Raw genomic sequence first — 25,411 nt, 5'->3', positions numbered from 1 at the left:
AAAATATTACGGAGGTAAAACAGTCCCCCATTCGGATCTCCGGGTGGGGACTACTCAAGAGGACGTAATTACCAGGAAAAAGAAAACTGGCGTTCTACGGATCGGAGCGTGGAATGTCAGGTTCCTTAATCGGGCAGGTAGGTTAGAAAATTTAAAAAGGGAAATGGATAGGTTAAGGTTAGATATCGTTTGAATTAGTGAAGTTCGGTGGCAGGAGGAACAAGACTTTGGTCAGGTGAATACAGGGTTATAAATACAAGACAAATAGGGATAATGCAAGAGTAGGTTTAATAATGAATAAAAAAATAGGAATTGCGGGTAAGTTACTACAAACAGCATAGTGAACGCATTATTGTGGCCAAGATAGACACGAAGCCCACGCCTACTACAGTAGTACAAGTTTATATGCCAACTAGCTCTGCAGATGATGAAGAAATTGAAGAAATGTATGATGAGATAAAAGAAATTATTCATGTAGTGAAGGGAGACGAAAATTTAGTAGTCATGGGTGACTGGAATTCGAGAGTAGGAAAAGCGAGAGAAGGAAACATAGTAAGTGAATATGGATTGGGGCTAAGAAATGAAAGAGGAAGCACCCTGGTAGAGTTTTGCACAGAGCATAACTTAATCATAGCTAACACTTGGTTCAAGAATCATAAAAGAAGGTTGTATACATGGAAGAATCCTGGAGATACCAGAAGGTATCAGATAGATTATATAATGGTAAGACAGAGATTTAGGAACCAAGTTTTAAATTGTAAGACATTTCCAGTGGCAGATGTGGACTCTGACCACAATCTATTGGTTATGAACTGTAGATTAAAACTGAAGAAACTGCAAAAAAGTGGGAATTTAACGAGATGGGATCTGGATAAACTGAAAGAACCAGAGGTTGTACAGAGTTTCAGGGAGAGCATAAGGGAACAATTGACAGGAATGGGGGAAAGAAATACAGTAGGAGAAGAATGGGTAACTTTGAGGGATGAAGTTGTGAAGGCAGCAGAGAATCAAGTAGGTAAAAGACGAGGGATAGAAGAAACCCTTGGGTAACAGAAGAAATATTGAATTTAATTGATGAATGGAGAAAATATAAAAATGCAGTAAATGAAGCAGGCAAAAAGGAATACAAACACCTAAAAATGAGATCGACAGGAAGTGCAAAATGGCTAAGCAGGGATGGCTAGAGGACAAATGTAAGGATGTAGAAGCTTATCTCACTAGGGGTAAGATAGATACTGCCTACAGCAAAATTACAGAGACCTTTGGGGAAAAGAGATCCACTTGTATGAATATCAAGAGCTCAGATGGAAACCCAGTTGTAAGCAAAGAAGAGAAAGCAGAAAGGTGGAAGGAGTATGTAGAGGGTCTCTACAAGGGCGATGTACTTGAGGACAATATTGTGGAAATAGAAGAGGATGTAGATTAAGATGAAAGGAGAGATATGATACTGCGTGAAGAGTTTGACAGAGCACTGAAAGACCTGAGTCGAAACAAGGCCCCTGGAGTAGACAACATTCTATTGGAACTACTGACGGCCTTGGGAGAGCCAGTCCTGACAAAACTCTACCATCTGGTGAGCAAGATGTATGAAACAGGCGAAATACCCTCAGGCTTCAAGAAGAATATAACAATTTCAGTCTCAAAGAAAGCAGGTGTTGACAGATGTGAAAATTACCGAACTATCAGTTTAATAAGTCACAGCTGCAAAATACTAACTCGAATTCTTTACAGACGAATGGAAAAACTGGTAGAAGCCGACCTCGGGGAAGATCAGTTTGGATTCCGTACAAATATTGGAACACGTGAGGGAATACTGACCTTACGATTTATCTTAGAAGAAAGATTAAGGAAAGGCAAACCTACGTTTCTAGCATTTGTAGACTTAGAGAATGCTTTTGACAATGTTGACTGGAATACTCTCTTTCAAATTCTAAAGATGGCAGGGTTAAAATACAGGGAACGAAAGGCTATTTACAATTTGTACAGAAACCAGATGGCACTTATAAGAGTCGAGGGGTATGAAAGGGAAGCATTGGTTGGGAAGGGAGTGAGACAGGGTTGTAGCCTCTCCCGGATGTTGTTCAATCTGTACATTGAGCAAGCAGTAAAGGAAACAAAAGAAAAATTCGGAGTAGGTATTAAAATCGATGGAGAAGAAATAAAAAGTTTAAGATTCGCCGATGACATTGTAAGTCTATCAGAGACAGCAAAGGACTTGGAAGAGCAGTTGAACGGAATGGGAAGTGTCTTGAAAGGAGGACATAAGATGAACACCAACAAAAGCAAAACGATGATAATGGAATGTAGTCGAATTAAGTCGGGTGATGTTGAGGGAATTAGTTTAGGAAATGAGACACTTAAAGTAGTAAGGGAGTTTTGTTATTTGGGGAGCAAAATAACTGATGATGGTCGAAGTAGAGAAGGTATAAAATGTAGATTGGCAATGGCAAGGAAAGCGTTTCTGAAGAAGAGATATTTGTTAACATCGAGTATAGATTTAAGTGTGGGGAAGTCGTTCCTGAAAGTATTTGTATGGAGTGTAGCCATGTATGGAAGTGAAACATGGACGATAAATAGTTAGGACAAGAAGAGAATAGAAGCTTTCAAAATGTGGTGCTACAGATGAATGCTGAAGATTAGATGGGTAGATCACATAACTGATGAAGAAGTATTGAATAGGATTAGGGAGAAGAGAAGTTTGTGGCACAACTTGACTAGAAGAAGGGATCGGTTGGTAGGACATGTTTTGAGGCATCAAGGGATCAACAATTTAGCATTGGAGGGCAGCGTGGAGGGTAAAAATCGTAGGGGGAGACCAAGAGATGAATACACTAAGCAGATTCAGAAGGATGTAGGTTGCATTAGGTACTGGGAGATGAAGAAGCTTGCACAGGATAGGGTAGCATGGAGAGCTGCATCAAACCAGTCTCAGGCCTGAAGACCACAACAACAACAACAACAACAACAACATTCACCATATAGCGCAGATGTTGAGTCGCTTATAGGCACAACAAAACGACGGTCAAACAAGCTAGCTTTCAGGCAGAAAGACCTTGAACGGAATTACACATCACACACACACACACACACACTCACAATCACGCCAATGCAACTCACACACACATGACCACAACATCTGGATGCTGAGGCCTCGGCAGCCAAAGAGTGTGGTCATGTGCGTGTGAGTTATGTTTGCGTGAGTGTGTGTGAGTGTGTATTTTATCTAATTCCAATGAATGCCTCTCTGGCCGAAAGCTAACTTGTTTGGCCGTCTTTTTGTTGTACATCTCATCTCGGCTATATGGTGAGTAACAATCTATCCTTTTCATAATTAACTAATAAATCAGACAAAGAACTACACGATAACATATTGGTAAATCAGATAAGCTTACGAACACAGCATACTGCATTGGTAATGAGATATGTGCGAAGGAAAAGTCGTTCTGTCTGATTTACGTAATTGGCGGCAATTACAAGTACAGTTAGGCTGAGTATTAGTTACCAATGTACAGCAAACAATGACTAACTATTTCTCACAGCTATCGCCTCATACCTTGAACTGAAATTACCGCTCAGTGCCTTTACTAGTTATTAATTTTGAAAAGGTTACCTAATAACGTTGTTATAATTGTGCCGATCTAAATTGTGTAATCTTAGTAACACACTTATCATTCTAGCAAAAATGCACACTTATCATTGTCGTCATCATGTTGAAGCATTGTCATTTTTGGTAAGATGTTCCTATGATTTATTGCTTAGTTTCTGAACTGTCAGCCGTGGTCATTTGTCGTACATATTGTGATGTTCACCGTATTTGCCGCGTTCATCTTCGGCGATACTACTTTCTTCCACACCATCGGTCAGAAAAAACACAGCCAACGGCCAATTTAAACCAACCTGTACGGCAGCCATTGCAAACAGTTCGACCCTCGGACAGGCACTCTGTCGTGTTTACAAAACACACCTTCTTACAGCTCGGCAATGAGAATCATGCTACAAGCTGCATCAAACCATTCTTTGGAAAGAAGACCACACTAACAATACGATTCAGCCAATGAGCCGGAAGAAACATTTTGAAACTCTGACCATAAAAGTCTATGAACGTACATTTAGAAGACAGCTACTCACATCCGTCCAAGAGTACACGTATCCATCGGGGTTGGTGACAGGGAAGATGTAGAAGTCGAACTGATCAACGATGCTTCTCACTCTGGCGTCGGTCGAGCTGAGGATCTCGTTGATGAACCACGTCACGCTGGCCGTGCTGATCCACTCCCTCGCGTGTATGGCTGAGCACGATAGAAGGCTTTCAATAATACTGTAATGAAATTATTATAGGAATAGCAAATTTTTACACGGGTGTATAAAAAATCACCGTCAACCTTCAGCATGTGTTGCTGAACGCAAACTGGTCATTTTTCAAGTGAGGACAATACATTAGACACAAGTGTAAAGAGAACGACCTTTCTCCGTCTGCGGACTGCTCACTACGTAGGGCAGCAAACTGATCATTTTTCCAAGGCAGAGTCATTGTCCGGAAATTCTCAGGAATGTTATTTATTTATTAGGTGCAATACTAGCGTCTGCTTATATTGATTGCTAATGTGTTGCACAACGAATCGGGATATCACACATAAACCGAAGAAGTTTTGATTCCACAGCGCTCATGCGTCACACTGTGCCGAAACTGTGCATTTCCGGGTGACGCTTCTCCCTTTATAAATAACAAATTTGTGGCCCGTCAGATTATAGTGTTTCGATGACACATCCAGTACATAGTGTAAGGCGTCCAACTTAAGCACTTCAAATAAATTTTGTCTCTTAAAATATATCTGTAATTTCTTTCACATACACTCCTGGAAATGGAAAAAAGAACACATTGACACCGGTGTGTCAGACCCACCATACTTGCTCCGGACACTGCGAGAGGGCTGTACAAGCAATGATCACACGCACGGCACAGCGGACACACCAGGAACCGCGGTGTTGGCCGTCGAATGGCGGTAGCTGCGCAGCATTTGTGCACCGCCGCCGTCAGTGTCAGCCAGTTTGCCGTGGCATACGGAGCTCCATCGCAGTCTTTAACACTGGTAGCATGCCGCGACATCGTGGACGTGAACCGTATGTGCAGTTGACGGACTTTGAGCGAGGGCGTATAGTGGGCATGCGGGAGGCCGGGTGGACGTACCGCCGAATTGCTCAACACGTGGGGCGTGTTGTCTCCACAGTACATCGATGTTGTCGCCAGTGGTCGGCGGAAGGTGCACGTGCCCGTCGACCTGGGACCGGACCGCAGCGACGCACGGATGCACGCCAAGACCGTAGGATCCTACGCAGTGCCGTAGGGAACCGCACCGCCACTTCCCAGCAAATTAGGGACACTGTTGCTCCTGGGGTATCGGCGAGGACCATTCACAACCGTCTCCATGAAGCTGGGCTACGGTCCCGCACACCGTTAGGCCGTCTTCCGCTCACGCCCCAACATCGTGCAGCCCGCCTCCAGTGGTGTCGCGACAGGCGTGAATGGAGGGACGAATGGAGACGTGTCGTCTTCAGCGATGAGAGTCGCTTCTGCCTTGGTGCCAATCGTGGTCGTATGCGTGTTTGGCGCCGTGCAGGTGAGCGCCACAATCAGGACTGCATACGACCGAGGCACACAGGGCCAACACCCGGCATCATGGTGTGGGGAGCGATCTCCTACACTGGCCGTACACCACTGGTGATCGTCGAGGGGACACTGAATAGCGCACGGTACATCCAAACCGTCATCGAACCCATCGTTCTACCATTCCTAGACCGGCAAGGGAACTTGCTGTTCCAACAGGACAATGCACGTCCGCATGTATCCCGTGCCACCCAACGTGCTCTAGAAGGTGTAAGTCAACTACCCTGGCCAGCAAGATCTCCGGATCTGTCCCCCATCGAGCATGTTTGGGACTGGATGAAGCGTCGTCTCACGCGGTCTGCACGTCCAGCACGAACGCTGATCCAACTGAGGCGCCAGGTGGAAATGGCATGGCAAGCCGTTCCACAGGACTACATCCAGCATCTCTACGATCGTCTCCATGGGAGAATAGCAGCCTGCATTGCTGCGAAAGGTGGATATACACTGTACTAGTGCCGACATTGTGCATGCTCTGTTGCCTGTGTCTATGTGCCTGTGGTTCTGTCAGTGTGATCATGTGATGTATCTGACCCCAGGAATGTGTCAATAAAGTTTCCCCTTCCTGGGACAATGACTTCACGGTGTTCTTATTTCAATTTCCAGGAGTGTAGTTAGCGACCGGAGACTCTTACAACAAAGGCTAATGCAACTTCACTAACAACAGAGATACAGACATCAACTTTCTTTAACACACCATGATAATTTTGCCATAAAACACCAGATCTGTGTGAAACAAATTCTGTGATATAACACTTCTGTAAATCCGAAAGGAAATTATGGATGTAACATACCGAATTCTGGAATTCTGCGCTCATTTTGCAGCCGTATGAATAGAGGATTACGACTCTCTCCATAGAAATTTGTGACGCGACGTCATGCTTGAGCGATAGGCTTTACAACAGTTCCATTACACTTGAGTCAACTCTTCCAGAGGGCAACATACAAGCGATGAAGTATCTCTTGGCTACACTACAGTGAAGTGACAAAGATCATGGGATACCTCCTAACATCGTGTCGGACCGGTTTTTGTCCGGCGTGACTCGACGTAACCTGACGTAACAGATCATTGGATGTCCGCTGCAGAAATAGTGAGCCATGCTGCCTCTATAGCCGTCCATGAGTCCGAAGTACTGGCAATGCAAGATTTTGGGGACGGACTGATCTCTCGATTATATCCCACCACAAATGTTCGATAGGTGGACAAATCATTCGCTCGAATTGTCCAGACTGTTCTTTAGACTAATCGCGCATTGCCACCCATAAAAATTCCATCATAGTTGAAGAACATGAGGTCCATCAATGGTTGCAGTTAGTCTCCAAGTAGCCGAACTTGTTTATTTTCAATCAACTATCGGCTCAGTTGGACCAGAGGACCATTATGAAACCACCACATGCTTGCACAGTGCCTTTTTGACAATTTGGGTCCTTGGCTTCGTAGGGTTTTCGCCACACTCGAACCCCACCATTAGCTCTTGCCAACTACAGTCGGGAATCATCTGACCACGCCACGGTTTCTCAGTCGTCTAGTGTCCAACTGATACGGTCACGAGCCCGGGAGAGGCGCTGAAAGGAATGTAGTGCTGTTAGCAAAGGCACTTGCGTCGGTCGTCTGCTACCAAAGTCCATTAACGCCAAATTACGCATCATTGCCATAGCGGATACGTGCGTCATACGTCTCGCATTGCTTTCTGTTGTTATTTCACGCACTATTGCTTGTCTGGTAGCAGTGACAACTCTACACAAACGCCGCTGCTCTCGGTCGTTAAGTGTAAGTGTATTTCGTCGGCTACTGCGTTGTACGTGGTGAGAGGTAATGCCTGCACACTATTGGCAATGTTTAACTCAGAATATTGATATTAACAGAATCTTCCGTCGGTTCTTGGTAGAACAACATTATAATAAATGAAAAGCACCAGTTTGCTTTTGTTCTACAATATTACTGTTATTGTTAACCGGTTTTAGGCTTACAAGGCTATCTTCAGACATTTACTGAGTATTATCACCAAAGAAGTTGAATGTTAACAGACAACATTGGAAGAGAAGTAACACATCTAGACTGAAGTAGAAACATTCAGTAAGTAACATCTTTGCAATGAAAAAGTAAAAACTGAACAGTACATAAATAACAATGGAGTAGACAGGAAAACCTTCAGCACAAAATAGGAATAGCATGCCTACATAAAAGTTTCTATTAATAAACAAAACTAATAAAATAAAATAAAATTATTACTAGACCAGGCTGCATCAGGTGGTATGAAACATGGAGAGTGATACACAAACCAATTAAATGGTTCAAATGGCTGTGAGCACTATGGGACTTAACTGCTAGAACTGAGAACTACTTAAACCTAAGCAACCTAAGGACATCACACACATCCATACCCGAGGCAGGATTCGAACCTGCGACCGTAGCGGGCGCGCGGTTCCAGACTGTAGCGCCTAGAACCGCTCGGCCACTCCGGCCGGCCACAAACCAATTAAAAGAAGAGACAGTTATCAATGTAAATACAGAATACATAAGGAACTTAAGCAAAATCAATAAGATAAACAGAAATAAATAAATGCAGGGAAATGGAGGTGTTCGCGGGAACCTACAGTTTGAGAGTGTGATGGTACTGCATTTTAACATTAACATTGTTATCAAAGCAGTGGCTGTGTACCAGTTTTCATTAAATAAATGAGCAAAGTAAAATATGAACAGTATTTGATGAGACAACTACAAGGGGTGTTAAACATGGACAGTAATACAAGAACCAGTTAAAAGAAATCCTCAACTATAGAAACTACAGTCTATGTGGAATACAAAGACAACTTCAACAAAACAAAACAACTTAATGAATACAGGAAAATGGGAATATGTAGGAAGAGAGAGTGTGGGAAGTAATGAACAACAAAGATGATTATATGTAGTTTAGGAGAGAGGAAGTGTTGAGCTGTGTCTGGTCATTTAGGATGAGATCTGGACTGTGAGCAAGGTGTTTGTTAATTTCCAGGGCTTCCATCAGGTTGAGTTTATGGCCTTTGTTTGCTAAGTGAAGTGCATGGAACACTGGCTGGTAGTTGTGACCCTCACTCAGTACATGCTCAGCAAATGCAGAGTCTGAATTCTGCAACCTGCAGCTGCGTTCATGTTCAGCCAGCCTAGTTGATATGTCTCTGCCTGACTGACCAATGTAAAATTTGTGACAATCAGAACAGGTGATTTTGTATATGTTTCATATTTCCTGATGCAGCCTTGTCTAGTACTAATTTTATTTTATTTTATTAGTTTTGTTTATTAACAGAAACTGTTATGTAGGCATGCTATTCCTATTTTGTGCTAAAGGTTTTCCTGTCTACTCCATTGTTATTTATGTACTGTTCAGTTTTTACTTTTTCATTGCAAAGATGTTACTTACTGTATGTTTCTGCTTCAGTCTAGATGTGTTACTTCTCTTCCAATGTTGTGTGCTGCCATTTAACTTCTTTGGTCATAATACTCAGTAAATGTCTGAAGATGGCCTTGTAAGCCATAAACCGGTTAACAATAACAGTAATATTGTAGAACAAAAGCAAACTGGTGCTTTTCATTTATCAGAATATTGAATCCGCTAACGATTTCCGAAATGGAACGTTCCATGCGTCTAGCTCCAACTACAATTTCGCGTTGAAAGTTTGTTAATTCCCGTCGTGCGGCCATAATAATGTCGGAAACTTTCTCACGTGGATCACCTGAGTACAAATGTCAGCCGTGGCAATGCACTGCCGTTTTATATCTTGTGTACTCGATACTATCGCCATATGTGTAAGTGAATATCGCTATTACATGACTTCTGATAACTCAGTGTATGCAGATTACCGGCGACAGTGGCATAAAATATCACGCGTGACTGACGCAGCGGTGTTAGTTCCCTTTGAGAATAGAGTATACAGCAAACCATAGTAATAGAAAAACGATTAGTAGCGTTACAGCTTCTCAAGATGAGTGATTCTGTTAAACTAGCTACTGTGAGTGAGCATTCACGCTTTGATAGGCTCACAAAAATAATGCGAAATCTGTGGTGGCACCTATGTTTACTTACTTCCCTCGATGACAGCTATGGGGCGGCCGGCGCCGTACGAAATCTTAACACCGAGGATTTCGAGACGCTCGAAGCTGAAACCAGCCCGAACCGTCGTCACGATGCCGGGGTAGGAGGCAGGAAGAGACTTAAGCCACTCGTGTACCTGAAGACAGGAGCAAACGCCTTAGTAGCGGGCAAGAGTGTTACGTACAATGCTAGGAAGATAAATTGTATGTCTTGATGAAACCAGAGCAAGAGAAAGAAAGTAGCAGCGAATGTGAGAAATTAAACGGTCAATCGAAAAGGGCACAATGAAATAGAGTTTGACACAAAAAACGATGTAAGAAGTGTACGACAAACCGTTGACAGAAGAAAACTACTGACTGTAGAACACGTGCCTAGGACTGATTTTGAGTGCCAGAGGTGGAAATGTGCACGACGAGTGACGAAGCAGGTTAGGGTATGAGTAGGGTAGGCATCTCTCCCGTATATCCCGGTACCTCCCGTACTGCAGCAGTTTTCCTTTAATCCTCCTGACTCTTTCTCTGACCGACTCTGTGTTCCGTATATTTCGTCAGTCATCACTGTTATCCACATTATCCCCGCGAAGTACTACGAATAGTTCAAAATCCCTATCAGACAAATCTCGAAATATTTTCATTTGATAATCGATAATATTGTCGACATTTAGTCTATTTTATGATTGTGCTTCTACGGAAAGAAGATGAATTGGCTTATGGCAATTCGAGGAGAGGAGGAAGAATGACATAACCTATGCGTCTAGAGTCGTCTTGAAACTGGGGAACGTTTACTTGTTTGTCGCTCAGTACTGGCAACCAACGGATTCACTTGCCTCGTACCGCTCAGCAGCTACGGTATGAATAAAACACGGAAGTAACAAGGACTCGCGAAAGTGAATTATAGAGACATTCATGTGTAAAAACACCCGTCACACTATTAACTTTTCAGCTGACTCACACGGGCTTACTGTGTGCTATGTAAGCGTGACTTCAGGATCGCTCATTGACATAATATCGACTGTAGTCAACATTCTCGTTTAGAAGATCATAATCGAAACGAAAAGGAGGTGAAGATATCCTCATACTTACTCACATATTTTGGTAATGGCAGTAAGGATATTAAAAACGTTGCAAGTGAGCTAGCAACAGCTGTCAAACATAATGTCAGCTACAGAAGTATGGACTGTGGAAATAAATTATCGAAGGATGTCATCCACTATTCTGAACTGGGAAAGATGAGGACATGTGGTCGAAAAAATGTTCAGAACTTCATTGATGTCTTGAAAGATACAGCTAAATCAAGCAACTTTTTCTCTATAGCAATGGATGCGACCAACCACAAAAACAGAAAAATGTTCCCTCTAGTTGAAAAGTATTTTGATTGGGGAAAGATAATAAGAAACAAGCTTGTGGACTTCACTGAACAGGCTGATGGAATAGGTATTGGTGTTTAGTCTGATCAAGTCTTCAGTGAATTATCGTAATTTAGATGTAAAGAACCTTATTGCCTTCTGCGCAAATAACGCAAATGTAATTTACAGGAAGCATAATTCTGTGCTTAAACTGCTTCAAGAAGACAACAGGCACTTGGTGATACCATACGGTCAAATCACATATTACATAATGCAAAAAACATGCATGTGATGCATTAGACTGGAATATGCAAATTTATTTATTTATTTATTGTTCCGTCGGACCAAATTAAGGAGAAGTCTCCATGGTCATGGAACGAGTCAATACATGAAATTATAACACGGTAGTAGAAACAGATAAAATTAAATATAAAAAAACATATTCAGGCGACAAGTCGTAAGTTTAAATAAAGAAAATCAACAATGTAACACTGGAATTTGGTTAATTTTTTAGCACTTCCAAGAGCTCCTCGACAGAATAGAAGGAGTGAGTCATGAGGAAACTCTTCAATTTAGACTTAAAATAGTTTGGGATACTGCTAAGATTTTTGAGTTCTTGTGGTAGCTTATTGAAAATGGATGCCGCAGAATACTACACTGCTTTCTGCACAAGAGTCAAGGAAGTGCATTCCACATGCAGATTTGATTTATGCCTAGTATTAACTGAGTTAAAGCTGCTAACTCTTGGGAATAGGCTAATATTGCTAACAACAAACGACATTTAAGAAAATATATACTGTGAGGGCAATGTCAGAATTCCCAGACTATTGAATAGGGGTCGACAAGAGGTTCTCGAACTTACATCACATATAGCTCGAACAGCCCGTTTTCGAGCCAAAAATACCCTTTTTGAATCAGAAGAATTACCCCAAAAAATAATACCATACGACATAAACGTATGAAAATATGCGAAGTAGTCTACTGTTCGTGTTGAACTGTCACTTATTTCAGATACTGTTCTAATGGTAAATAAAGCAGCATTTAGTTTCTGAACGAGATCCTGGACATGGGCTTTCCACAACAGCTTACTATCTATCCGAACGCCTAGGAACTTGAAATTTTCCGCCTCGCTTATAATATGCCCATTCTGTCTGATCAAAATACCGATTCTTGTTAAATTGTGAGTTAGAAATTGTAAAAACTGAGTCTTACTGTGATTTAGCATCAAATTATTTTCCACAAGCCACGAACTTATTTCATGAACTACATTCTTTGATACTGTTTCAATATTACACACAAGATCATTCACTACCAAGATGGTGTCATCAGCAAACAGAAATATTTTTGAATCACCTGTAATACTAGAAGGCATATCATTTATATAAATAAGAAACAGCAGTGACCCCAGTACCGACCCTTCGGGAATGTCCCACTTAACAGTGCCCCATTGTGACTGAACATCACTACCATTCTCAATATTGCGGAGAATTACCTTCTGCTTTCTGTTCTTAAAGGAGGAGGCCAACCAATTGTAAGCTACTCCCCTTACTCCATAATGGTCCAACTTCTGCAGTAATATTTTGTGGTCAACACAGTCAAAAACCTTCGTAACATCAGAGAAAACACCTAGCGTTCGCAATCTTTTATTCAATCCGTCCAAAACCTCACAGACAAAAGAGAATATAGCATTTTCAGTTGTTAAACCATTTCTAAAACCAAACTGTACATTTGACTGCACATTATGTGAATTTAAATGCTCCAGTAACCTTGTATATACAACCTTTTCGATAACTTTATCAAACACCGATGGCATAGAAATATGTCTAAAATTGTCAACATTATTCCTGTCTCCCTTTTTATAAAGTGGCTTCACTACTGAGTACTTTAATCGGTCAGAAAACCGACCACTCCTAAAGGAAAAGTTACAGATATGGCTAAGTACTGGGCTAACATACATAGAACAATACTTCAGTATTCTGCTAGATACCCCGTCATATCCATGAGAGTTCTTGGTCTTTAGTGATTTAATTATTAACTCAATCTCCCTCTTGTCAGTACCATGGAGAAGCATTTCTGGTAACAGTCTCGGAACACTTTTTTCTAAGAGCACTATATGATTCCCTGTTGGGACTGGGTTTCTATTTAGTTCACCTGCTATATTCAGAAAGTGATTACTAAATACTGTACATATATGCGACTTATCGGTAACACGGACATTCCCACTACGCACTGATTCTATATCCTCGACCAGTCTCTGCAGTCCAGCCACTTCCTTTACGACTGAACATATGGTTTTAATTTTATCCTGAGACTTAGCTATTCTATCTGCATACCACATACTTTTTGCCTTCCTAATAACATTTTTAAGCACCTTACAATACTGTTTGTAATGGACTGCTGCATTTAGATTTTAACTGTTTCTGACGTTTTGCATTTAGATTTTGACTGTTTCTGACGTTTTGATATAATTGCCACTTTGTTCTACAAGATATTCTTATCCCTCTAGTCAGCCACCCAGGCTGCCTGTTTGTGCTAGTACCCTGTTTTGAACGTTCTAACGGAAAGGAACTTTCAAAGAGCACGAGAAAAGTCTTGAGAAAAGCATTATATTTATCGTCTACTTATCAGCGCTAAAAACATCTTGCCACTCTTGTTCTTTGATAAGGTTTACGAAGGTCTCTACAGCAACTGGATCAGCTTTCCTAAACAGTTGATAACTGTATTTAACATGTGCTGCAGCACAAAAATCTTTTAGAGTTAAAATTTGTGCATCAGGATCTGAAAGGCCATTCACCTTTTTGCTAACAGAATGCCCTTCTAGTAATGATGAATGAACAAAAATGTTGTCTATGGTTGTTCTACTGTTTCCTTGCACTCACGTTGGAAAGAATACGGTTTGCATAAGATTATATGAATTAAGGAGGTCTACCAGCATCTTTTTCCTTGCACAATCACTTATACAATTAATATTGAAGTCACCACATATAACTAACTTTTTGTATTTCCTATAAAGTAGGCCAAGAACTTCCTCTGGCTTTAGCAAATTTGTTGTGAAATCGGAGTCTGGGGATCTATAAATAACGACAGTTAGAAGTTTAGTTCCATTAAATTTAACCACACCTGCACAACATTCAAACACCTTTCCAGTGCAGTACTTTGAAACATCAATTGACTCAAATGGGATACTGTTTTTCACATACATGGCTACTCCCACACACCGCAATGAGCTCCTAGAAAAGCTGCCAGCCAACTTGTATCCTGGTAAAGGAAGCCTCTGAATTACCTCCTTATTTAAGAAGTGTTCAGATATACCAATAATTTCAGAGTCAACATCTATAAGCAGTTCACTAACTTTATCTCTAATACCTTGTACACTTTGATGAAATATACTAATTCCCTCATTACTCAGATACCTAAGCTTTGTCAAAAGTGGTTCCTTTGTTAGAGAGACTTCCCTTAAGCAGGTATACCTATCAGCTGACTTCAATCTAAAAAAGGTGCAGCTCTAACATCCACTACTGCAGGAATTTTCCCATGAGTGATCCCAACACCCCCACCTATGGTGTCACCTATAAGCTTTGACAACCACCCCTTCCCATACCTGTCGAGGTGCAGACCATGTCTAGTGAAACCCATCCTGCTGATAGACTCCACTGACACCACTGAAATGTGACCCATGCTTTCTGTCATCAGCGCACCCCCAAGTCTAATGTTATTACGCCTGACAGCTGTATTAAGATGAGACCGATCGTGACGCTGAAACAGTTCCACGAAATGCACATTCGTGTTGCCAGTCTGAGTGGCTATCTTTTGCAGGTCACCATCTATGTCATACTCCCCATCCCCATCAATACTATTACCAGCCCCACCTACAATCACTACCTGATCCACTTTAGTAAAATCCCTACATAACCCCCCTATGTTAACAGTCACCTGAGCCAATCCTGCATTAGGCTTCAAAATGCTGATGACCTGGTACTCACTCCCCAACACTTCCTGCAACTGCTGGCCTACACCTCTGCCATGAGAACTACCTAACAGCAGAACCTTCTTCTTCCTCTTCGACTTTGCAACTGTCCTAGCCACCGTAACTGCTGAGGTCTGCTGCATACTTCCTACATCTACAGCTACTAGAAAATATTTTGACGTTTGTTTGTATCACCTATTCCAAGAAAATGCGATATAGCTGTGCAGCTGAGATCTATTACTGTCTAGTCTCCCGTAAAACTACCTTTTTTCGTTTTAAGATGTTAATCATCTCCTTTAAAATCATGATCAAATGTTGGTCAACCTAGGATGAAGCACGAAAACGTGAAGACAGTGGCAACGGATACAAGAAATTTAGTAACTTCATGATACTACAGACTAATGGTGACAAAAAAGAGACCATTTTGAGAGGTGGCACGAGCCCCCTCTCATATTTCTATCTTACACTGAGTAATTCGATTTTCCTCTGTAATTGCATGCGGTGAAAAGTTGCTATTCCTTCACACGCGGACTTCCCACGCAGCGTCTCTCGTCACCTGGGTGGTCCGGTGACAGGCGAGTTCTGCTGAGCTTGAAAGGGTTAAGCCAACGGGTGTGAGGGAGTCGAGTGGATGCTTTCCAGATGCAGACATTGTCATAAGAGCGGGAGTGACACGCCCAGAAGGGGCGGCTGGGCTAGAGATTCCGTTACTTCGCAGAAACTTAGTGAAAACACTTTCTGGCGGGCTACCAGCGATGCGTGGGAATGACTTGTGTTCCCAGGCAGTCTTGGTGGGCAAATTGCCGCGTTTTCTGCAAAATCGCAACTGTGATTGGCTTGCTCAGGGAATAGCCCCGTGACGTAGCAAAATCGGCGCAGAAATTGGCTCCAAGAATCGCCATTGGTGGAATGGTAGTGCTTCGGCAATAGAGTGGAATTTTCCGTCGGTTTTCGAGTTGCTGATTGGAATGTTCTGTGTTCGCTTTGTATGGGTGCTCTTGAGAGAGTCGGCTCTCGCCTTTCGGTCAGAGTGGCTTACAAGACTGAGCTCTCGCTGCTCTGGACAGCCTGCCTTCCGTTGGCTGTCTAGTACACTTTTATTTAATTGTAACTGTTTGACAAAGTTGCTGAAGTTTCGACTTCAACGTAACTTTCCGAGTACAGTTGGCAATTGTGCGTTCTGCTTACAAACGGCCTATGTTGTCTGTCTTGAGCAGTTTTGGCTAAAGTTGACTGTATTGGAGTTACTGTGTGACTTCGCTTGTTAAAATCAATCACTGTACCGTCAGTGATTGTGTGGCGCACCTTCTTCGTCTCCCTCAGAGGCGCATTTGTATTGCTAGGAAGTCTTTAGTCTGGAACAACCAGACCAGGATAATTTCTTTCGGGTTATAATCGTGACATTATCATCACCATGATGGGACGTCGAAGCAACCAGCCATCGCCTCCAGTACGCCAGATCGTGTTCTTGCAGTTAAGAAGACAGCTTGGTAATGTATGTCCGCAGCACCGGCAGATTAGCGATTTTGCTAGGTAATAATCAGAGCTCAGCAGAGCGCGCCTGTTCGTCTTTTCTAGCCTGTTCTGTCTTGGGTGTTCATTGTCTGAGTTCTCCCTACTGTAGCAGCAATTAATGTTGGGTTGGCTAGGTGTTTCTCTTGAGATTTGAATTGCAAGGAATTGGCTCCACATACCACTTAGTCATAAATGTCACAATCTAGTTTATGGACAACTTCACCTTCACAGCATTTATTTGAGTATCCAATTTGATGTATTGTAAATGTTTCATGTGTTTTGTTTATTATTTTGAATTTAGTCATAATAAATCAAATTGTTATTTGGGACAGAACTTTCATTCTGTTAATCGGTAGAGCAACCCTTTCATTTCTCGCTACGTTAATGAAACTTTCCTTTATTTAATCAAATTAAATTATTGCAGGTGCCAAACTCTTTTCTACTCCACTTGCAGGGTCGATTACAGTGAGTTCGCATTTCTTCTTAATCCATGTGCAACAGCAAAAGTCGGAGTTAGAAAAGTGGGGGCTTAGAGAATCATTTACATATGAAGATTCTAGAAGAATTTACTTTTAAATACACTGCTAGCCCCTTCACCTCGCAATTTCTCAGGTGACTGCATTATGTTACTTTGATGCGAATACTTATCACTCTTCACGCCTCTTCCCTCCCACTTCAAGTGTCGCAGCTATATCTCTTTTCTTTAATAATCAGTACACCTTGTTATAGATTATTTTCCTTTACCCGCCCCTACAGCGGCGCGTGAACTCGCCGTTTCGTGGTTCGCGGGAACGCGCCCTCCCCAGATCGAATCTGCCCGGCGGATTTACGATGAGGGCTGGTGTGTCGGCCAGCGGGGATGTGGTTTTTAGGTGGTTTCCCACATCAGACTATATGAATACCGAGCTGATACCGACGTCTCACCTTAGTTAAATGATTTGCGAACATTTCGAAAACGCTCTCATTCCTCCATATGTGATACACAACTAGGCGCAGACAGATTGGGTACACACATTCCGTCCCATGCAGAGTAGGGTGACGACTGGAAGCGCGTGCAGCCACCCTCAAAAACTAACACTGCCAAATCCAGATTAACGTTCCGGTCCCTTGATGTAGGAGATAAGTCCAAGAAAAAGAGGAAGAAAGATTATTTTCCTTTCTTCTCTTTAAATATGCACACGACGAATCGTTGGCTCTTTGTACTGAGAAAGTTTTGGAAATACTCTGCTAATGATATGCTGTACAGTATGCCAGATCCAGTATCCAGTCGTTATTAAACATTAGCTATTTGAAGTAGGTCATTCCACATATTAACCCTCTACATGACAATTAAAAACACTCTTAATAACTGTAAGGTTCTTCTTACTCTATTATCCAGTAATTATTTTCGCACTGTCTACATGCGTTCGGCTTTACAAATATACTTGCCCCAGTGAGTAATGGATTATTTACATAACTTTTCCCTTTTCTTCTGCTGCAGTTAACGGCTAATACACAGACGGAAAAAAGTCGCTAGATCAAAAAATAATTAATATGGAGTACAAAATTTCGAGAATACATTTGTCTAGGTAATATGTTTCAGTAATTAATATTGCAAAAACACAGGTTAATGTAACTCTATATAAGACATCGTAAATGTGACCTGTGTAACCACCACAATGTCGAATGAAAACATGCAAACGTGCATGTTGTATAAGTACCGGATGTCAGTTTATGGGACGGAATTCCATGTCTGTTGCACTTGGTCGGTCAATAGAAGGACAGTTAATGTTGTACGCAAATGACGCTGGAGTTGTCGTACTATGATGTCCCACATGTGGAACATTGGAGATAGACTGGTGATCGAGCAGGCCAAAGGATATGTCGATACTCTGTAGAGCATGTTGGGTTACAGTAGCGATATATGGGCGAGCGTTATCGTGTTGGAAAACACTACCTGGAATGCTGTTCATGAATGGCTGCACAACAGATCGAATCACCAGATTGACGTACAATTTTCCAGTCATGGTGTATGGGATAACCACGAGCCCTCTCGCGCTGTCATAAGAAATAGCAGCCCAGGCCATAACTCCAGGTGTGGGTCCAGTGTGTCTGGCACGCAGACAAGTTGGTTGCGGGTCCACGGCCATCAATAGCACCAAGGCCGAACCAGCTTCCATCAGAAAAAAAACAACAGGCCTCTACCCTGCCCTCCAAGCTCTCACTGGCGCCCACTGAAACCGCAAATGGCGGTGGTTTGAGGGTAAGTGGAACGCATGCTACAGGGCGTCTGACTCGATTTGTAGTAGTTCGTAGTGTCGTTGTGATGCCAACTGCTGCTCAAATTGCTGCTGCAGATGCGGTACGATGCAGCACAACCAAACACCGAACGCGATGATCTTCCCTGTCGGTAGCGCCACGCGGTGGCCCGCGGCCCTGTCTTCTTGTGGCCAGACATTCTCGTGACTCCTCTGCCAGCAATCGTGTACAGAGGTAACATTCCTGCCAAGTCTTTCTGCAATATCGCAGAAGGAACATCCAGCTTCTCGTAACATTATTTCATGACCTCGTTCAAATTCAGTGAGCTGTATATGATGCGTCTTTGTGGCCTTAAAGGCACTCTTGACTAACATCAACTCATCACATCCAATCGCAAACGTAACTACCCTCATGAGCCGTACAGCGCGTATTTGAAGCATTACATCCTTATAGTGGCGCTATTAGCCTCACATTTATCCGACTGGCGCGAAATTTGAACTGGCCTCATCTGTCAAATGTAGAAACACGCCTACCAGCTTTCGTTTATGCCGTACAACTTCTTCTCGGTGTTGCGATTTCTTTCTGTGAGTGTATTATCTAGCAATTAGCCCTTTCTTTATATTTGTACTTGATTTATGTATTCGGCTTTACAATAGATTATTTGCTTAACTTTTCGCTTTTCTTCTGCCGCAGTTAACGCTTAATATACCACATTTGAATTACATACCCGTTACTGAAGATGTAGCAATACCAATGCATCACCTGCACTAGTTAAGGTTCTGCTGCCGATTGTATGTCTCTTCGCCTTTCCATCTGAGGACTAACTCATTCTGACAGTTAAGCAGAGAACAACAAAATTTTAAATCAAAATAAAGAAGTAATTACCAACCTTCCCACACTTAACAGCATGTTAAAGGAGCATATAACTTTACAGTGCTAACATACTGCAAATTTATTCAGTAGTTTGTGAAGTCATAAACTATTCTTAAAAATATCTTTAAAAAACCTGTCGCTGTCTTTTACTTTTCCACTAACCTACTGACAGCATCAACTCACATCGTGGAGGGTGTGGTAGGCGTCCCAACTAAAGGGTCCCATCGATACTTTGTCCGGAAGTTGCTTGTCAATAAGCCTATAAAAAATGAAGAAACGTTAGTCGAGCTGACCATATCATAATGTAAGAGAAATATGATTGCTAAATCTAACAACAACTAAATTGTGAGCTATTTTCCCACTTTCGTTCATATAAATTACTGACAGATTTGACGACTCAGGCAAAGCGGTGCTTATCAACGACATCTGTGCAATGCATGAACCGTCGCGAGCGTGAAGGAGATGTCTCTCACGATAGAACTTTGGCAGGAGACGAGCACTGGTTGCATCATAGTGCAACGTAGACCTAGAGACAATCTAAGGAGAGGAAACATCTATTATCTCCAACCGTGAATGAATTTATGATACAGCTGTCGACTGGGAAAACCTTGCTGACAATCTTTCGGGATACTGATTATCCTGTTATGTTGCACTTCTTGGGGGTCGACCAAACTGAGATTGCTCTACGCTCCTGTCACATGATAGGAAGGCAGTTACACATGAGTCACGGATGGCAGCGATCGCTCGCATGGACATGGGATCGTTTTGTAGATAGCGCGCGTGCGGGCAAATCGCAGCGACCGGCGCTGATCGGTAATCGCGTGGAAATACCAGACAATCTAATGGATCGAATGCGCTGTGTTGCAATATGGCGAATCGTTTGTCTAGTTAATGAGTGTCGTTGTGCAATTTTGTTTCGTCTCGCACTACCCACGTTGAGCAAGAACTTAGAATTTATAGATATTTAGGGACCACCAACAATTCTGAGAAGTGAAGCTGAGCCCGAAATTGCTATTTATATTAGGAAATAACACAAACATAGAAAGCATTAATGCACTTTGATTTTAAAGTGATGAGATTTTGAGGCTTGTGTTGCAAAAATTAAATTGATTGGCTCCAATGGATCATTGTGAATGATTTATGAAACAACTGCCTGTAGTTTAAAATTTTTCAACTTCTAAGCAGGATGACAAACCATAACATTAAGTGAAGACTTCAGTTTCAATTTTTAAGGCAAATCTATTATACAGCTGCACTGGAGTCTCTTGTCATTTCTTATAATCAAACTCACTCTTACACAATTTATACCAAGACATCGAGTAGCCAACAGTGCTGCTATTAACTCCATTGCTATAAACACATCGAGATTGCCAAACAATCTGTGTAAATTCTAGCAGTTAAACTATAAGTCTAATGAATGAAAAAGAAATTGAAGACTAATAAATGAAATACAAACTATTTACACACTGGAAAGTTGTACCGACCCACTTCTTGTGAGCGAAAAATTTAATGTATTCTGTAAGTAACCTACATTCCCCAAGCAAATCGTTTCAAAACAAGTTTATTACACTAAATAGCCGAATAAATTGGTACAACTGCAAAATATCGCGTAGGGTCCACGTGAGCACGCAGAAGTACCGCAACAGGACTTGGCATGGACTCGACTAATGTCTGAGGTAGCACTGGAGGGAATTGATACCATGAATCCTGCAGGGCTGTCCGTAAATCCGTAAGAGTACGAGGGGGTGGGGATCTCTTCTGAACAGCACGTTGCAAGGCGTCCCAGATATGCTCAATAATGTTCATATCTGGGGAGTTTGGTGGCCATCAGAAGTGTTTAAACTCAAAAGAGCAATTCTGGACGTGTGGAGTATCGCATGGACCTGCTGGAATTGCTCAAGCCCGTCTGAATGCACAATGAACATGAATGGATGAAGGTGATCAGACATGATGTTTATGTACGTGTCACATGTCAGAGCCGTATCTAAACGTATCAGAGATCCCATACCACTCCAACCGCACACGTCCCACACCGTTACAGAGCCTCCACCAGCCTGAACAGCCCCCTGCTGACATGCAGGGTCCATGGTTTCATGAGATCTCCATACGCGTATTCGTCCATCCGCTGAATGCATTTTGAAACGAGTCTCGTCCGACCAGGCAACATGTTTGCAGTCGTCAACAGTCCAATGTCGGTGTTGACGGGCCTAGGCGAAAATTGGTTCAAATGCCTCTGAGCACTATGGGACTTAACTTCTGAGGTCATCCGTCCCCTAGAACTTAGAACTACTTAAACCTAACTAACCTAAGGACACCACACACATCCGTGTCCGAGGCAGGATTCGAACCTGCGACCGTAGCGGCCGCGCGGCGCCAGACTGTAGCGCACAGAACCGCACGGCCACACTGGCCGGCCGTCCCGGTAGCAGGCGTGGGGGCGGCCTAGGCGCGTCGTAAAGCTTTGCGGCGTTCAGTCATCAAGAGTAAACGAGTGGGCCTTCGGCTCCGAATGCCCATATCGATGATGTTTCGTTGAATGATTCCCGCGCTGACACTTCTTGATGGCCTAGCACTGAAAACTGCAGCAATTTGAGGAAGGGTTGGTCCCATACTTGCAGGATCTTTTTCCGGTCGCAGATATGTCGAGGATATGATGTTTCATCGGATACACTCGTGAAATGGTCGTACGGGAAAATCCGCAATTCTTTGCTACCTCGGAGATTCTGTGTCCCATCACTTGTTCGGGAAGTACAAACCACGTTAAACTCACTTAAATCTTGATAACCTGGCATTGTAGCAGCGGTAACCGATCTAACAACTGCGCAGACGTTTTTTGTCTTATAAAGGCGTTAGCGACCGTAGAGCCGTATTTCGTCTGTTTACATATCTCTGTATGTGAATATGCATGCCTATACCATTTTCTTTGGCGCTTCCGTGTAATACAGTAATATAATAACGTGTAAACTATAGTTTCCCATTTAAGAGTATTGTGGGTGGTAGGCGCCTGTCGTAAAGTGGTAGCAGTGTTGGGTGAGTAATAAATACAGTATTCAATAGTTTTGAGGTACATTTCACAACAAACTGTGCTTCCTTTCCTCCAGACCCATCTCCAGCCCACCCCGGCCCAGATCCTTGTATGCTCTTGGACGGTGTCGGATCCCTCCATCCTTTTAAGTCTTCCACAAGATAATACCAACTGCAATATTAGGCAAGTAATTCTCTGTTATTCTTAGTATCAGTTAGAATGCTTAAATCTAGAAATGAATGTTAACAGAATATACACTGAAGTAACAAAACATGTAGCTTAGCGATATGCATATACATAGCTGGCGCTTGATGCGGAATGGTAGTTGGAACTATACACATGTGTCATTCTGTTTCGCAAATCGTTAGGGGCTCCAGTATTCCGAGATCCACAGTGTCAAGAGTACGCCGAGAATGCTAGACTTCAGGCATTTTCTCTTAGCATGGATAGCGCAATGGGCGACGGCCTTCACTTAAGGTCCGAGAGCAGCGGCATCTGTGTAGGGTTGTCAATGCTAACAGACAAGCAACAGCGCGTGAAATAGCAACAGAAATTAACGTGAGACATACGACGAACGTATCTATTAGTAAAGTGCGACGATATCTGGCGTTAATGGTCTATGGCAGCATACGACCAATGTGAGTGTCTTTGCTCACAGCACATCACCTGCAGCGCCTCTCCTGTGCCACTAGCTCTCTGACCATACTGGTTGGACCCTAGACGACTGGACAACCGTGACCTCGTCAGATGAGTCCCGATTTCAGTTGGTAAGAGCTGCTGGTAAATTCAAGTGTGCCGTAGACACCACAAGCCATGGATCCAAGTTGTCTACAAGGCACGGTGCCAGTCGGTGGTGACTCCATAATGGCGGGAGCTGTGTTTGCGTGGAATGTACCGGGTCCTCTGGTTATGTTCGGCTACTTGGAGACCGTTTGCAGCCATTCATGTTCCCGAAAAACAATGGAATTTTTGTGGACGACAATGTACCAATCACTGGGCTACTATACTTCGCAACTGGTTCGAACGAATGATTTTACCACCCAGCTCGCCCGACATGAATCTCATCGAACATATATGAGGCATAACCAAGAGGTCAGTTCGTACGCAAAATCCCCCATGGGCAGTACTTTGGCAGTTATGGACGGCTATAGTGGCAGAATGGCTCAATATTTCCGCAGGGAAGTTTCGAGGACTTTTTGATTCCATGCCAGATCGAGTTCCTGCACTACGCTGGGGGAAAGGGGGTCCAACACGATACTAGGAGGTATCGCACGGCTTTTGTCCTCTGTGTGTATATCCGTCTCAACACATAACTTCAACTGCAGGTTTGTACCCAAAACGTAATGTCTACACTAGAACATTCGTAACACAGTAAGACTACAGGAATGAATCTCTCGAACCATGCAGTAAAAGTTTAAGTCTGAAGTGATGAATGATTTTTTAAAAATAAACGGGCTGAATGAGTAGTGCGAACGAGACGTTTCCAATTGATATAGAACAAAAATAAAAAGTGATGTGAAACAATTCAATCATTTCGCAAATATTTTCGTCATTCCATGCTGTACCATTAGGAGACGCACGTTCGACTTTACTTGCACTATGAAACATAACGCTAGTGATTGTTCCATTGTTCTGAAATTGCAGATAAGCACATCAAACAGACAAGAAGTATGTGGATCGGTGAAGATGCCGGTGAACGCCCGGATAGTTAAGCGGCGTGCAGCTCCACAGATATTATATGAAATTCGCGTCGGTGTCAGATCGTTTCTCCTTCCTGAGTGTACTATACTAAGAAAGAGGGAGATTATTTTTTTCATTTTCGCGGATGTATGTTTCAAAAACCCTTCTTATCTCTAAATCTTTCTTACCTCTAAACTCAACCGGATATCGCAGCTATATGGCGCAGTAACATTGATGAGAGGCTTACTTTTGAACATCTTCTATGAAGACAGAATATGTGATGCTCTTCTCCTTGAGTGCCTTTACGAAGCTGCTCTGCATTCTCGGCGTTACCATCACGTCTGCCGACTTGTTGGCGACGTTGGCATCCTCCCAGAACAAAATCTGTTTGGAAATAAATATCCGCACTTCTGTAACTATTTCACAAAACTGTAGATATCAATGTAGCTTTCACCACAAAATTTACTTTTAACCCAAGGAAACTCTAGAAATATCCCTATGTTTCGAGCAGTTATTTTATTTAGACAACCAGTTTCGGCATCTCATTAATGCCATCTTCAGGTCCCTATGCACTCCACGTAAAGACAGTGAAATATATCGATACTTGAATAACTGTAGCCTCAATATTTGGACTCTGTTAATTCGTTTTTGGAGTGTTTGCTTCGAAAACTTAGAGTTGTCATGTTTTCAAAGTAAACACTTTAAAAACGAATTCACAGAATCAAGATATTGATGGCTCCAGTTATGCAAGTACCAATATATCTGACTGACTATACATAGAGTGCTTAGGGGCCTAAAGATGGCATTAATGACATGCCGAATCTGATGGTCTAAATAAAATAACTTCTCAACAGCTACTGCTATTTTACAGGCGGCTGTCATGTATCGACAATGAATCAACAGAGACAAAGTTTACTATCGTTCGCACTGAGGAAGAGAACATACTGGCAGCACAGCTGCGCTTGTTTAATGTGGTGAAAAGCAGACTTTTCTCATAGTGCACGAAAAAGTGGTCACGCACCAGCAAACTAAC

The 25,411-nt window shown here is 42.5% G+C and overlaps 1 protein-coding gene across 1 annotated transcript in view; it reads right to left on the bottom strand.

Moving 5' to 3' along the window:
• LOC126176343 (zinc carboxypeptidase-like) overlaps positions 1–25,411 on the bottom strand; it is a 117,172-nt gene that overhangs the window by 72,385 nt on the left and 19,376 nt on the right. Inside the window, exons 2-3 of the mRNA XM_049923494.1 lie at positions 24,626–24,762; positions 4,129–4,318 (exon numbers count right to left, since the gene is read on the bottom strand). Coding sequence (XP_049779451.1) covers positions 4,129–4,318; positions 24,626–24,762 — 327 coding nt within the window. The remainder of the gene's footprint in view (positions 1–4,128; positions 4,319–24,625; positions 24,763–25,411) is intronic.

The sequence above is a fragment of the Schistocerca cancellata genome, chromosome 3 (assembly GCF_023864275.1).
Source record: "Schistocerca cancellata isolate TAMUIC-IGC-003103 chromosome 3, iqSchCanc2.1, whole genome shotgun sequence".
Taxonomy (NCBI): domain Eukaryota; kingdom Metazoa; phylum Arthropoda; class Insecta; order Orthoptera; family Acrididae; genus Schistocerca; species Schistocerca cancellata.
Note: the sequence above shows the minus strand (reverse complement) of the source record. Positions and strands in the feature narration are given on the sequence as shown.